Raw genomic sequence first — 12693 nt, 5'->3', positions numbered from 1 at the left:
CTGGTCCACATGAAAGGCAGCTTCCTCTCTCAGGGCCAGGGAAGGCCCTCAGCTATGTCTAATTAATTAGATGAACTGGCTATAGCACCGAAAGCTGCCAGACCATCAGCGGAGCTTAAAACCGGTCATCCACTTAGGTAGCCCCAGTTTTTGGGGGGATGTTCAAATCATAAAAAACTGAACTGTTCCCATATTCAAATTAGGAAATTTAGTTGCTTTATCTAAATGAAAATCTCCCAGGATCAAAACTATCTTTAGAACTATAAGCCCTAAAGTATAAACAGTGCACTAATATTTCAAAATTATAGATACAGTAAAAATTCTTAATACTCGCACTGAATTACGAGTGTATTCGTAATTCAGCTTTGACCGAGTTACCATTTATATGTTCCCAAAACTCAATTAAAATGAAAGGCTAAATATTTTAGATAATTTCACAAGAATGATAAAAATATAAATCATGATGAATCTTGTAAAAAAAAAAAAAAAAGAAACCAAAAATCAAAAGGGTAGGAAAAAGTGACATTTCACAAAGGTAAAAAGTACTTCCAAGTGCTGTTTATTCTCTATTATGAATGCATTTTTATTGTCAAATGTAAGTAAGGCTAGGTAACTACGAAGAGATAGTTTTATATATAATACCAAATTTCACACTGAGATCTGGATCCTTGTTCTAAAAATAGTGAAAGAGATCTTGATTCATATGTCTCTTATGGCATCAGGTATCTTTTTAAAAAAATCACCTAACAGAGTTTTGCACACAGTTTAAACCGGTTTTTAATTTTCCCCTAATCTGGATGATGTGTAAATATGTGAGTAATAAATGAGAAGGTTGCAAAGATTAATAGCACCTGTACACTAAAAGGGTAATTTGAATAGGTGAGTACAGTAATTACTGGATACTCTTTATTAAGCAGGAAAAGATTGTTAGAGGCTAAAAAAGGATGGTGGTAATGGGAAGTTGAAGCATAGACTGCTTGCACCCAAGAACCTGTTAAAGACTTACAATTTTTTTCAGATGAAGTCTAACAGTAAGGTCTAAAGCTAAGGAAAAAGTATAAAATAAAGCAGTATAATCTTTGATTTTGTAAAAAATTTCCTTTTGCATTTTATTGCTTTAGTCACTAATATTCGCTTGCTAAGGGTGCTGAGTTTAAGATATGCTCCAGGACAGAATGAGTGCAGTGCTGTCTATTAAAGCTTTTGCACTAGTTGAGGGGCAAATAGTTGGATATTACTCACACTGTTGACTTGGATCGGAGTCTGTTGTCATCTTAACATAGTTTGAAGGAAAGAGACCAGTCACCCCGTTGATTTCTCCTTGCCACCAGTCAGGATCATCTTTGTTCAAAACATTGATAAGTTGTCCCTTGGAGAAATTCAGCTCATCCTCGTTATTTGCTACATAGTCATACATAGCAATCACCTGACATACTACGAGAAAAAGAACAAAGTAATAAAGTAAATTAATTATTAATACAAAGATCACATGTTATAACTCCCCTAGAACTTAAATGACTCTACTATTAAATGTTAAAATTAGGGTAAAATTTTCCTTGAGCTGCTCTGCTTCACCCTCCTTCCTCCATTTTCCTATTTTATAAAACAAGAATCTCCCAACTATGGTTAATCCAAGTGAACTGCTTCACTTTAAATAGTTGCCTTTTTTTGCAGAGAGTGAGAAAGAGAGAGTGCAAGTGGAGGAGTGGTAGAGGGAGAAAGAATCCCACCCAAGCAGGCTCCTTGCCTAGCCTGAAGCCTGCACAAGGCTTGATCTCGCAACCGTGACATCACGACCTGCGCCGAAATCAAGAGTTGGACACTTAACCAACTGAGCCACCCCAGTACCCCAACTGCTTCACTTTAAGTATAATAGCATAGCAATTCCACTCTGAAAAATTTTAAGGAATGAAGTGGTTCAAGTATCACTTAAACAGTTGGCTGTTTGTATATAGATCTTTTTTAGAAAGGAAGTTCTCATTGTAACGTTACTTTCAGACAGAGTTACAAAAAGAACCAATTTTTAATATTTTTCAAAGCATATGCTATTCTAAGAAGTGGCTGAATTTCAACAAAACTTCTGTAAGATGAAATACAAGTTACTTCACTTCCATACCAGGATGAAAGGCAGGTGTAGTTCTTTCACTACTTGGACCCAAAAGTTTAACATGGCTGGCAGGAAACCATCCTTTCTGTCGCTTTTTTCCTCTGGCCTATAAAATTAGCAAAAGGAATATGAAAGATGGGATCAAACATAATTACTGAGACATAAACTAAAAATGGCTGTGCAGTAAAGAATTTACCCTTGTCCCAAGAGAGGTCTGGACTCTACCTTTGGCTCCTGGGAGGTAATCTCTAAACCTGTGGTATGTCCTGACTGATAAGTGTCTTATTTCCTCTGGGCCTTGACCATGCCAGACAGTCTAACAATGTGACTTATGGGGGGCGCTCTGGGTGATACAGTATGAACTCAACCTCTAAAAGGATTGGAGACTAAGTTTAGCCATAAGTGCAGGACCACGTCTATGATGTAAAAACTCTGGACACCAAGGCTCAAATGAGCTTCTGTGCTTGGCAATACTTGATGTTTATTGTTGCCAGGAGTCAATGTTGTCCATGACTCCACTGGGAGAGGACAATGAAACCTCTGTTTTTGGAACCCTCCTGAACTCAGCCCCATACATCTCTTTCCTTGTCTAATTATAATCTAAATTACTTTGCAGTAACAAACTGTAACTATGAGAAGAATAGCTCTCAGTGTCTCATGGGTCTTTCTAGTTAATTATTGAACTTGAGAGTGGTCTTGGGGACCTCCAAACTTCCAGCTGGTGTCAGAAGTCAGGGTGGTCTTGGGGACCCCTGAATTCTGCACTGGCCTTCCAGGTCAGTATTAAACAACTGGAAGGCTCAATATGCATATCAAAATGGTTCTGAGAACACTACTTGCAGCATTCTGTTAGAGAAGTCTATTAGGAGGTCTTCTGGACTCAGAGTCTCAGAGTATCTCTGGATACTTCACACAAATAATATTTATAAACTAAAAAGACCCTTCCAGAGTTCTCCTAGGAATCAAGTCAGCACTTAAAATGGTACTGTGCACAATGAACACCTCTTGGGGCTCTGTCAATAATTAATGCAGAGATCACAAATAAAATCTGGGGAAAGCCATGCTCGTCATATTGTTGGGTCAATCTTTAAAGCAAATCAGGAAGGTGGGGTTTCAAGGAGTTACTCAAGAAGATACTCAATTTTGAACCTCCAGTGTTCTTTAGGATTGTTTAAGACTGATGTGCAAGAATGAAGCTGTGTTTATGCTCCATATTACAACCACATATCAAACCTACATAAAAATATAGCTATTATACCTCTCATGATCTTTTAATCTTAAAAAGCTTTTTATTTTTAGTCTTTCTAGTTAAGGAACTTTTAAGAGAAAAGAACTTTCTGTATCAAAACATATGCAGTAACTACTTTTGTTAACATTTTAGGAAAACATAGGTTCATTTATGCCTGCATTTCCTTTCCTTGCATTGCTGTTTCAAAAACATAAGACTATGGTAGAGAAAGTCCAATGAGTACCATTTTCTCAGTACACAGCCTGGATAATGCTTCTTCTCCTAGATAGAAGAGGCTATATATGGTAAGCCTGGGGTTATCCCAGGCAAGGATGATGGTATGCTTTCCTTTAAGACGGTGACCTGTGGTTTATTAAAGCAGGTATTGGAAAACAAGTATGTCTGTAGAGAAAATTATTCTTGGTATCATTACTTATACCAATTCAGCTGTGCTAAAAATAAGCAGGGAAGAAACTAGAGGGGAACATAATACACCACAATGTTAATATTGATTACCTCTAAGTGGTATGATTATAGGTGATCTAAAATTGTTATTAATTTTATTTTCTAATGAGCGTGCATTACTTTTATAATAAAATTGATAAATATTATTTAAAGGTTATTACCTGTAATTCCCCTTGCCACCACCCACTTGAATTTTTCTTTAGGATTAGTATTAACTGCCCGGGTGCAAGGCTAAGTTGTTCAGAACCAGAAGCCACATATGCTGAAGTTACTTGAGCAATCTCTGAAAAGAAGACAGACAAGAAACTATGAATTCAAGACTATTAAACACTGTAGTACTTTTTTAACTCCATTATTATACATACCAGGTTTCTTGTTTGATGTTCCAGATTTGCTAGCACTCCCAAAACTCTGTAAGGAAAAGACATACTGTTTTATCATTTTCAAATAATCCAGATGTAAGAGTACAAAGGCTATTATGAATTAGATTTCTAATCCCCAGGGTTCTTGTTTCTTTAAAATGAAGGTCTACTAACAGACATTACAAATGGATGATGCTGGCATCTAGTGACTCAACAAGAACAGCTCATATTCTGCATCTTACCTGAATATCAAACATGAGCATCTGGGCCAGATACCTCTCATTTATCAGGTTAGCATCAATGCCCACTACATACAATATATCTTAAGGCATGTGTGAGTTCTGCTTCCACTACCTAGGAGGTTTTTAATTTTTTTTGTATGTTCCCCATGAACGTAAGAACAACAACAACAAAAATCCATTTCCTGGGTGGCAACTATAACATCAGTCTGACTTAACAGGATAGGGGTGCCTGGGTGGCTCAGTTGCTTAAGCGTCCGAGCTCTTGATGTGAGGTCATGATCTCACAGTTCGTGAGTTCGAGCCCCACACTGGGCTCTGGAGCCTGCTTTATATTCTGTGTCTCCCTCTCTCTCTGCCCCTCCCCAGCTTGTGCTGTCTCTCTCTCAAAAATAAATAAACATTAAAAAAAAAAAAAAAACCCAAATAGTTGGGCCAACTACATTCCTTCTTTTCAGGAATTTGAACAAATAAAGGGATGGAATAGACAATTTTTTTGTTGTTGTTAGTGAACACAGTTATAGTTCAAGTATTGAAGTGGAATTGATGGGAGTCCTGGCCTAACATTTTCTGGGTACTTATGACAGAACAGTGGTCTAAGAATCTTACATATATTCATTTATTCAGTTCTCATGACACTAGTAAGTATTATAATTGTCCCCATTTTACAGAGAATGAAACTGAGGTACAGAAAGGTGAAATAACTTGTACAAGGTCACCTCGCCTCTAAGTGTTAGAGCCAGAAGTCAGCCTACATGGTTGTCCCATGTGGTGTGTGCATCCCTGGGGACAGTCCTTGAGGCCCTTCCAGGAATCCAGAAGATAAAGACTTTTTGCATAACATTTTTAAGACATTATTTGCCTCTTTCATGGTGTTGACATTTACAGTGGAGGGTAAAAGTGCTGATGCCTTAGCATGAATCATGGCAGCGGAGCCACATTATACTAGCAGTCCTAGTATCCTCACCACCACAAGCTCACAGGAAAACAAACAAAATGGTTCCACTTAAGAATGTCCTTGATCAGGGGCGCCTGGGTGGCTCAGTCGGGTAAGCATCCGACTTCGGCTCCGGTCATGATCTCACGGTCCGTGAGTTCGAGCCCCGCGTCGGGCTCTGTGCTGACAGCTCAGAGCCTGGAGCCTGCTTCAGATTCCGTGTCTCCCTCTCTCTCTGCACCTCCCCTGCCCATGCTCTCTCTCAAAAATAAACAAACACGAAAAGAATGCCCTTGATCAAGGGGCGTCTTGGTGGCTCAGTCAAGTTAAGTGTCTGACTTCAGCTCAAGTCATGATCTCATGGTTCTGTGCTGATAGCTTGGAGCCTGGAGCCTGCATCGGATTCTTTGTCTCCCTCTCTATATCCCTCCCCCACTCTCACTCTGTCTCTCACTCAAAAATAAATAAACATTAACAAAAAAAATATTTTTTTTAATTTAAGAAAAAATGTCCTTGATCAAGGAGTAAAAAATTAAATCTTAATGAAATACAATCTTTTAATATTTTTATTTTATTTTCAAAGTATGTTCCATACCCAATGTGGGGCTCGAACTCACAGCCCAGAGATCAAGCTCCACCAATTGAGCCAGCCAGGTGTCCTGAAATAAAATCTTTTAAAAATTCTGTGTGACTCAACAGAAGCATGCCTGCGGCCATTTCCGCTGCATACTGAAGAACCAAGACAGCTGTCTCCAAGAGAAGCACTTGTGTGATTACACTGCGAGCTAAACTAGGTTTGTCATGGAACGACATTTTTACTTGAAAGCACGACTGAATGACAAACTATCCCGACTTGGGGTTTAGCAGACATTTTCTCAAAGACAAAGTATGCTTGTCATATCAATGAAAACCGCTGACAAATTTGCTGTCAATGATCAAATTCAAGATTTCAAGAGAAACCTGAAATTTTGGAAAACTTGAATCTACTACCCTGAGCTTGACAGTTTCACAGTATTTAAAGATTTTCCTATGAGGGGCGCCTGGGTGGCTCAGTTGCTTAGGCGACCGACTTCAGCTCGGGTCATGATCTCACGGACTGGGAGTTTGAGCCCCGTGTCGGGCTCTGTGCTGACAACTCAGAGCCTGGAGCCTGCTTCGGATTCTGTGTCTCCCCCTCTCTCTACCACTCCCCTGCTCACACTCTGTGTCTCTCTGTCTCTCAATAACAAATAAACATTAAAAAAATTAAAAAAAAAAAATAAAGATTTTCCTAGGAGATCAGTGGTGCCATTAACAAATGTTAACTTTTTGGTATTGTATGATGAAACGTGTCAATACTAAGAATATGTGCATAACTCAGTGATTCAGTATTTTCCAAATGACCAACGAATGATGTCACCACATGGGTAATGAATAATGTTACCAGCATGGGTAAAAAATCCATTCAATTTTAATTCAACAGTAAGAAATGTTCACTGATATGGCTTTAGATTCCATGTGTAACTAACCTGTAAAAATTTAACACTTACCAAGTTTTGGTGTAGTAATATCAAGGAATATCCACAGATATCTAAAAATGCTATTAAAATATGTCTCTGTTGGGGCACCTGGGTGGCTCAGTCGGTTGAGCATCCGACTTCAGCTCAGGTCACGATCTCACGGTTCGTGAGCTCGAGCCCCGCGTTGGGCTCTGTGTTGTCAGTGCAGACAGAGCCTGCTTCAGATCCTCTGTCCCCCTCCCCACCCCACCCCCACTTCCTGCTCATGCTTTCTAAAATAAACAAACAGTTTTTTAAAAATTAAAACAATATTTTTCTGTTTTCTCCCATATCTGCGTGAGGTTGAATTTTCTTTGTGCACGTCAACCGAAAGAACATATCACAACAGACTGAATACAGAAACAGGAGAATCCACCTGTCTTCAGGTTAAGCCAGACATTAAAGAGATTTGCAGAAATATTAAACAATGCCCCTCTTTTCACCAAACTTTTTTGTTTGAAAATATATTGTTGGTTTTCATAAGAAGCAAGTTATTTATATAACCATGTAATGGGTTTAATTTTGTTACTTTAAAATAACTAAGTATTTTTAAAACTGCAGTTTTAATTTCTAACATGGAATATATATATTTAACCCATGCATTAAAAAAACCTCTTTAGAGTCCCCAGTTTTTTAAGAATGTAGAAAGTTCCAGAAACCTAAAAGTCTGAGAACTGCTGCACTGTACCCTACTAGTAGAAGGATGAAAAGCAGCAGGAACTCATAATGTAGGGCAAGTCACATTAACATCAGGGCCTTAAGGTAAAATTTTACAGGCTCCTTCTTGGTGATCCCTTGGTAAGCTGGCCTGGATCTGGGATCATCCCTAGCTTTAGTTACCATGAGACCAGCCCTACCTCTGGGTCCTGTTCTTAGAAATTTAATGAAATCCTGTCTCTCTTACCTAACAGGATCCCTATAATAAACTGGTGCTACCTTAAGTGGTTTTCTTACAACCAAATCCTGACCAAACCCATATATACAGGAGTCTCTGTTTTAAGTATGAATCTCAAAACACAAGAATGGAATCATTTTGTTTCTATATCAAAATAACTTTACCTCTTGATCTTTTGGTTTGACATAATTTGATGGAAAAATTCCAGTTCTATCTCCAATACTTCCTGTCCACCATTCTCCATCTTTCTGGGTCACCAATATTTCTTCACCTTCAGTGAAAGTCAAATCTCCAGGTTCTACACTTGAATATGGATAAAGTGCAATATATTCTGTCGGAAACAAAGCAAAAAGAAACTAACTTGGGTTGTAAGATTATAGAAGGAAAAAAAATTATGTTAATCTCCAAATCCTGTGTAAATTACTGTAAAAGACCTTATAACTTAAGAAAACCTAATGTAAAAAGATCTTAAAACAGAAAAAGGAATGAAGCGATTGTTTAATAATTTCTTAGAAAAAGACTACTTAACATAAGTCATTATCATGGAGTTTCTTTTTTTTCCAACTGTAGCATCATCTTATCACAGAGAATAATCCATAAACACAAACAGATCCAAGTATCTCTACAGAGTCAAGATATGGAAAGTATTCTTCAACCTCCTTACACAAAATATATTTTAATATGCTAGGTTCTTTTCTCTTTAATTCTTATATAAATACAGTTATGAAAATGACCAATATTCAGCTGACACCAGTACCAGAGGTCAAGCTCCACCACAATGACCCAGCTTCTAGCACAGTGCTTGGCACACAGATGCTCAAAAAAATACTTGTTAACAAATGGCCCCAAGGGAAAGGTCTACATGTCACTATTGGCTTTGGTTTCCGTCCCTGTTATTACTGCTACTTGGAACAAACAGTCGATGATCTGGCTTTAGTCTTTCTTTTCTAGTTATTTTTATTTGTCAACCTGGAATTTCATCTCTACATCCTAAACTAGAGATGACCGGGAACATCATCTACGACCTGTTTACTATTCACATTGCCGGGATTACTCAATTTATGGGATTTAACAAAACCAGAAATGCATGCAACATTTAGGTATGCAGTAATAAGCAAGGTCCTTCCCAAAAAACTCCTCACTACTTTCCCAGACTCATCCCATAGCACTCACTCCACAGTGAACCTATTATTCCAGCCTTGCTGATGACCTGAGTTCCCTATCCATTCATAGCTATGTTCTGGCTCATGACTTTCTCTTATTCCACAAGACCTGTCTCTTCCTAGGTCACTATGCAAAACCCTACTCCTTGCTTGAGATGATTCAGTACTGCCATGTCTGTGGATTCCCAGTTCCCACTTAAAACGAAGTTATGTCCACTCATTATAGAATTTATTACAATGGTACCCCTATCTTCCCCAGTCTACTGTGAAGACTCGGGAGACTGTGTTTTATTCATCCTTGTATCTTTTAGGCGCTAGCATAAAACCTTAAACACAGTAGCTACTGTATAAGCAGTTTAAATTACCACTAAACTGATTTTCTTGAGCAAAAACAGAAACATATAATTACTTCACTTCAACTAATTTTACAATGGACGTATAGAATTCATTTATAAATAACGTTAAATAAAAATGCCCGAAATGAGGATAGACAATCTTTCATTTTTTCAAAATAAATAATAAGTTATTAGTCGAACAACCTAAAGGGCTACAGAAAAAATTTTTGTAATAATTATAATAAAACATACCTTGATTTCAAATCCTACTTAATGATTTATAGGATCCACCATAATTAAAATGCAATTTGTAAACAACTAAACGTACTAAAATTGCCTTATTTTCTAAATTACTGTAACGCAGGTGTATTATAAGAAAACAAAAAATTTCATGCTATCTCACTGTAACATCTTTTATTTATGATCTTACTTACCAAGTCTATGCTGAATGTTTATAGTACTGATTTTCTAAAAATGCCCTATTTTTTCTCTAGTCTCAATGTTCACATGAAATAAACAAAGGACAGGTTTTCCTAAACTCACTTTAACACTGAAGACACAGAAACAGGGAGGATAACCACTGAGGGAAGTCAGATAGTCAATAGCTAATCTGACGCCCATATAATTTACAAATTGCCGAAAACTCACCCTCTCCACCTGTGTAGGCTGCAGAGGTAGGTTTCTTGTTTACAGCTGCATACAAAGCTTCTGGTCTGCCAGATAAATACAGAAACAGATAAGAAAAAACAACAATGAATCAAAAAGCCATCAACAAGCAAAACCAAGAAACGTGACAGAAGGTGTTTGCGGTACATTCTTTTAGGACTTTCTAAAAGGAATTTAAATATTGTCTCAGTAAAAAGGCTAGAAATAGGGGCGCCTGGGTGGCGCAGTCGGTTAAGCGTCCGACTTCAGCCAGGTCACGATCTCGCGGCCCGTGAGTTCGAGCCCCGCGTCGGGCTCTGGGCTGATGGCTCAGAGCCTGGAGCCTGTTTCCGATTCTGTCTCCCTCTCTCTCTGCCCCTCCCCCGTTCATGCTCTGTCTCTCTCTGTCCCAAAAATAAATAAAACGTTGAAAAAAAAAAAAAAAGGCTAGAAATATTCTCATACAAAAAACTGTAGGGGACTAAGAATGCCTAGTTACAGACTTCTAAATTTTTTACTACGGTCAAGTAATTTCAACATGATTTTTAAATAGTTTAAGTGTGAGATATTTTGCCTTTCTAAAGGAATGCAAAAGTCACCAATGCTTTGGTAAATGGACAGCTATTTGGAAAAGCACATGGTGGGCCTGGCTTCATACAGGGAGAACAAGGACAGTATGTAAATTTTAGTTTCTGTTTAGAGTACACTACACTTAAATATATAAAAATAACAACTTTATTTTTTATATTTCAGAGCAGGTAAAACTTTAATTTCCAATTTAACCCAGGAAATGGAAAAAATCTGGAAGCCTGTCATGTTTAAGAGCTAGACATCTGGGGGCGCCTGGGTGGCTCAGTCAGTTAAGTGTACAACTTTGGCTCAGGTCGTGATCTTGCAGTTTGTGAGTTTGAGCCCTGCGTCGGGCTCTGTGCTGACAGCTCAGAGCCTGGAGCCTGCTTCAGATTCTGTGTCTCCCTCTCTCTCTCTCTGCCCCTCCCCTGCTCATACTCTGTCTCTCTCTCTCAATAATAAACGTTAAAAAAAAAATTAAAAAAAAATCTAGACATCTGTAGGATGCACCAGGGCTTCCCAGGATCCTTGAGGAAACTATATAGCAATAAGTCAGTACTCAGAATGGAACCTCGCTACAACTCATGGCCACAACTGAACGCACCACCGCCTTGTTTAGGCCATTACTGCAGGTTTTCAAGTTACAGGTCTTATCTGTTAGAAAAGATCAGTAATGAATGAGAAGTTGGGGGGAACAGCATTTAAACTTACTGCCTTTACGCTGAAGTTTTCTTCTCTGTAAAATGTTATGGCGTTTAAGATAATTCCTGTAAAGGGCTCACCACAGTGCCACACGTCAGCTCTGAATTGTTATCATTTACACACTTCTAAATCTAAAATTCTGTGTCAGTCTGAAGAGCAAATTTCTGCACTGGAACTAAAAATTCATACAGAGAATCTCAGCCTTGAAAATGTTTTTAAAGATTAATTTACTCTTTTTATCCCATCAATTGGAAAACCGAAGGCAAATAGGTTATTCCACATAGGCTGACAAAAAGAACAATTAGAACTCAAGCCTCTTGATTTCCAAAGACCTGTCTCTTTTCATTCAATCAGATCACTTTTTTATTTGGATCAACTTCAGTATAAAACACAAGGAGACAGCTGCCCATCACTACTTTTGTACTTATTTCTTAAACATCTTAAACATGCCTGGAGATCTCACTCCTCTACAGACTGGGAAATTGAGGCCAGAGACCTTATTTAGTTTTTACTTGTTCTTCACTTGAACATTGATTCATCTGATTGTTCATTCAATGAATCCTCTCCTTATTCACTGAGCTAATATGACTGAGAAGCTACTATGCATTGAGATTACACTAGGCAGGAAAAAACCCTGAAAAACAAAGACACGGATCCTGCCCTCCCAGAGCTTATGATCTAATAGGAGAGATGGGTAAGAAAATAAATAATTGCAACCCAGTCTGTTATGTGCAGTAAGAGAGGTATGATCTTCAAGGAATTCTGGAGGCCCAGAAATGGAATGCCCTACACTTTGGCAATGGGGAGGCCGACAGCAAAGGTTTATTTAAATACTGACAATGCATGGTAAGTAACAAGGGAGAAGTGCTCCAAAGGAAATGAAAAGTAACTCTTGAGCTGCCACAAAGAAAGCAACAGATCTAAAATTTTAAGCACTCTGAAAACTTTAGGCATCTGAAATAACTAGAATAAAAGATATTCTAAAACTGGTTCAAATATGTGAAGTACACTTTTTTTCACTCTAGAAATCCCCCTCTTGATATTCAAACTCAAGCATAAATATTTTATTTTATGGCATAGCCAGTTGTTCTTCAGCCGACTCATTAGTGAAAACACCAACATCCACATCTCACGTAAACACAAAATGCTTACTCTTCCCGCTTGACTTCACTCCCAGGGAGTATTTTGACATAAGATTTTGGAAACCACCCTCTTCCTCCATGCACCTCTCCAAACCACCAATTTTCTTGCTGTTCCAACACAGTGATAATATCATGTTTTGAAAAGTTCAAGTGGTTATCCTTCTTTGCAGTCCAAGAACACAGGGCCTGCGCCTTTAGGTTTTCTACAACCTGTCCCTGTGAACATAAAAACACAAAATTTTTAAAAAAGTAACCACAATTTTTGTTTCCTACTATATAGCTTGTTCACTGTTCAAACAAAGACCAGTTTGGTATGGTGGTGCCTTAAGATAACTTTTATCTACTAAATGATTTACAATTATATA

At 38.0% G+C, this 12693-nt stretch overlaps 1 protein-coding gene across 17 annotated transcripts in view; it reads right to left on the bottom strand.

Annotated features, from left to right (window-relative positions):
- Window positions 1–12693, bottom strand: part of ITSN2 (intersectin 2) — a 148033-nt gene that overhangs the window by 43721 nt on the left and 91619 nt on the right. For all 17 annotated transcript variants that reach the window (XM_045054867.1, XM_045054868.1, XM_023252050.2 and 14 more), the window contains 7 exons: window positions 12339–12544; window positions 9918–9982; window positions 7936–8102; window positions 4166–4211; window positions 3962–4083; window positions 2117–2213; window positions 1243–1434 (listed from right to left, as the gene is read on the bottom strand). In XM_045054867.1, coding sequence (XP_044910802.1) covers window positions 1243–1434; window positions 2117–2213; window positions 3962–4083; window positions 4166–4211; window positions 7936–8102; window positions 9918–9982; window positions 12339–12544 — 895 coding nt within the window. The remainder of the gene's footprint in view (window positions 1–1242; window positions 1435–2116; window positions 2214–3961; window positions 4084–4165; window positions 4212–7935; window positions 8103–9917; window positions 9983–12338; window positions 12545–12693) is intronic.

This window comes from Felis catus, chromosome A3 (assembly GCF_018350175.1).
Source record: "Felis catus isolate Fca126 chromosome A3, F.catus_Fca126_mat1.0, whole genome shotgun sequence".
Taxonomy (NCBI): domain Eukaryota; kingdom Metazoa; phylum Chordata; class Mammalia; order Carnivora; family Felidae; genus Felis; species Felis catus.
The sequence above is the reverse complement of the archived record's forward strand: the minus strand, read 5'-3'. Positions and strand labels throughout refer to the sequence as shown.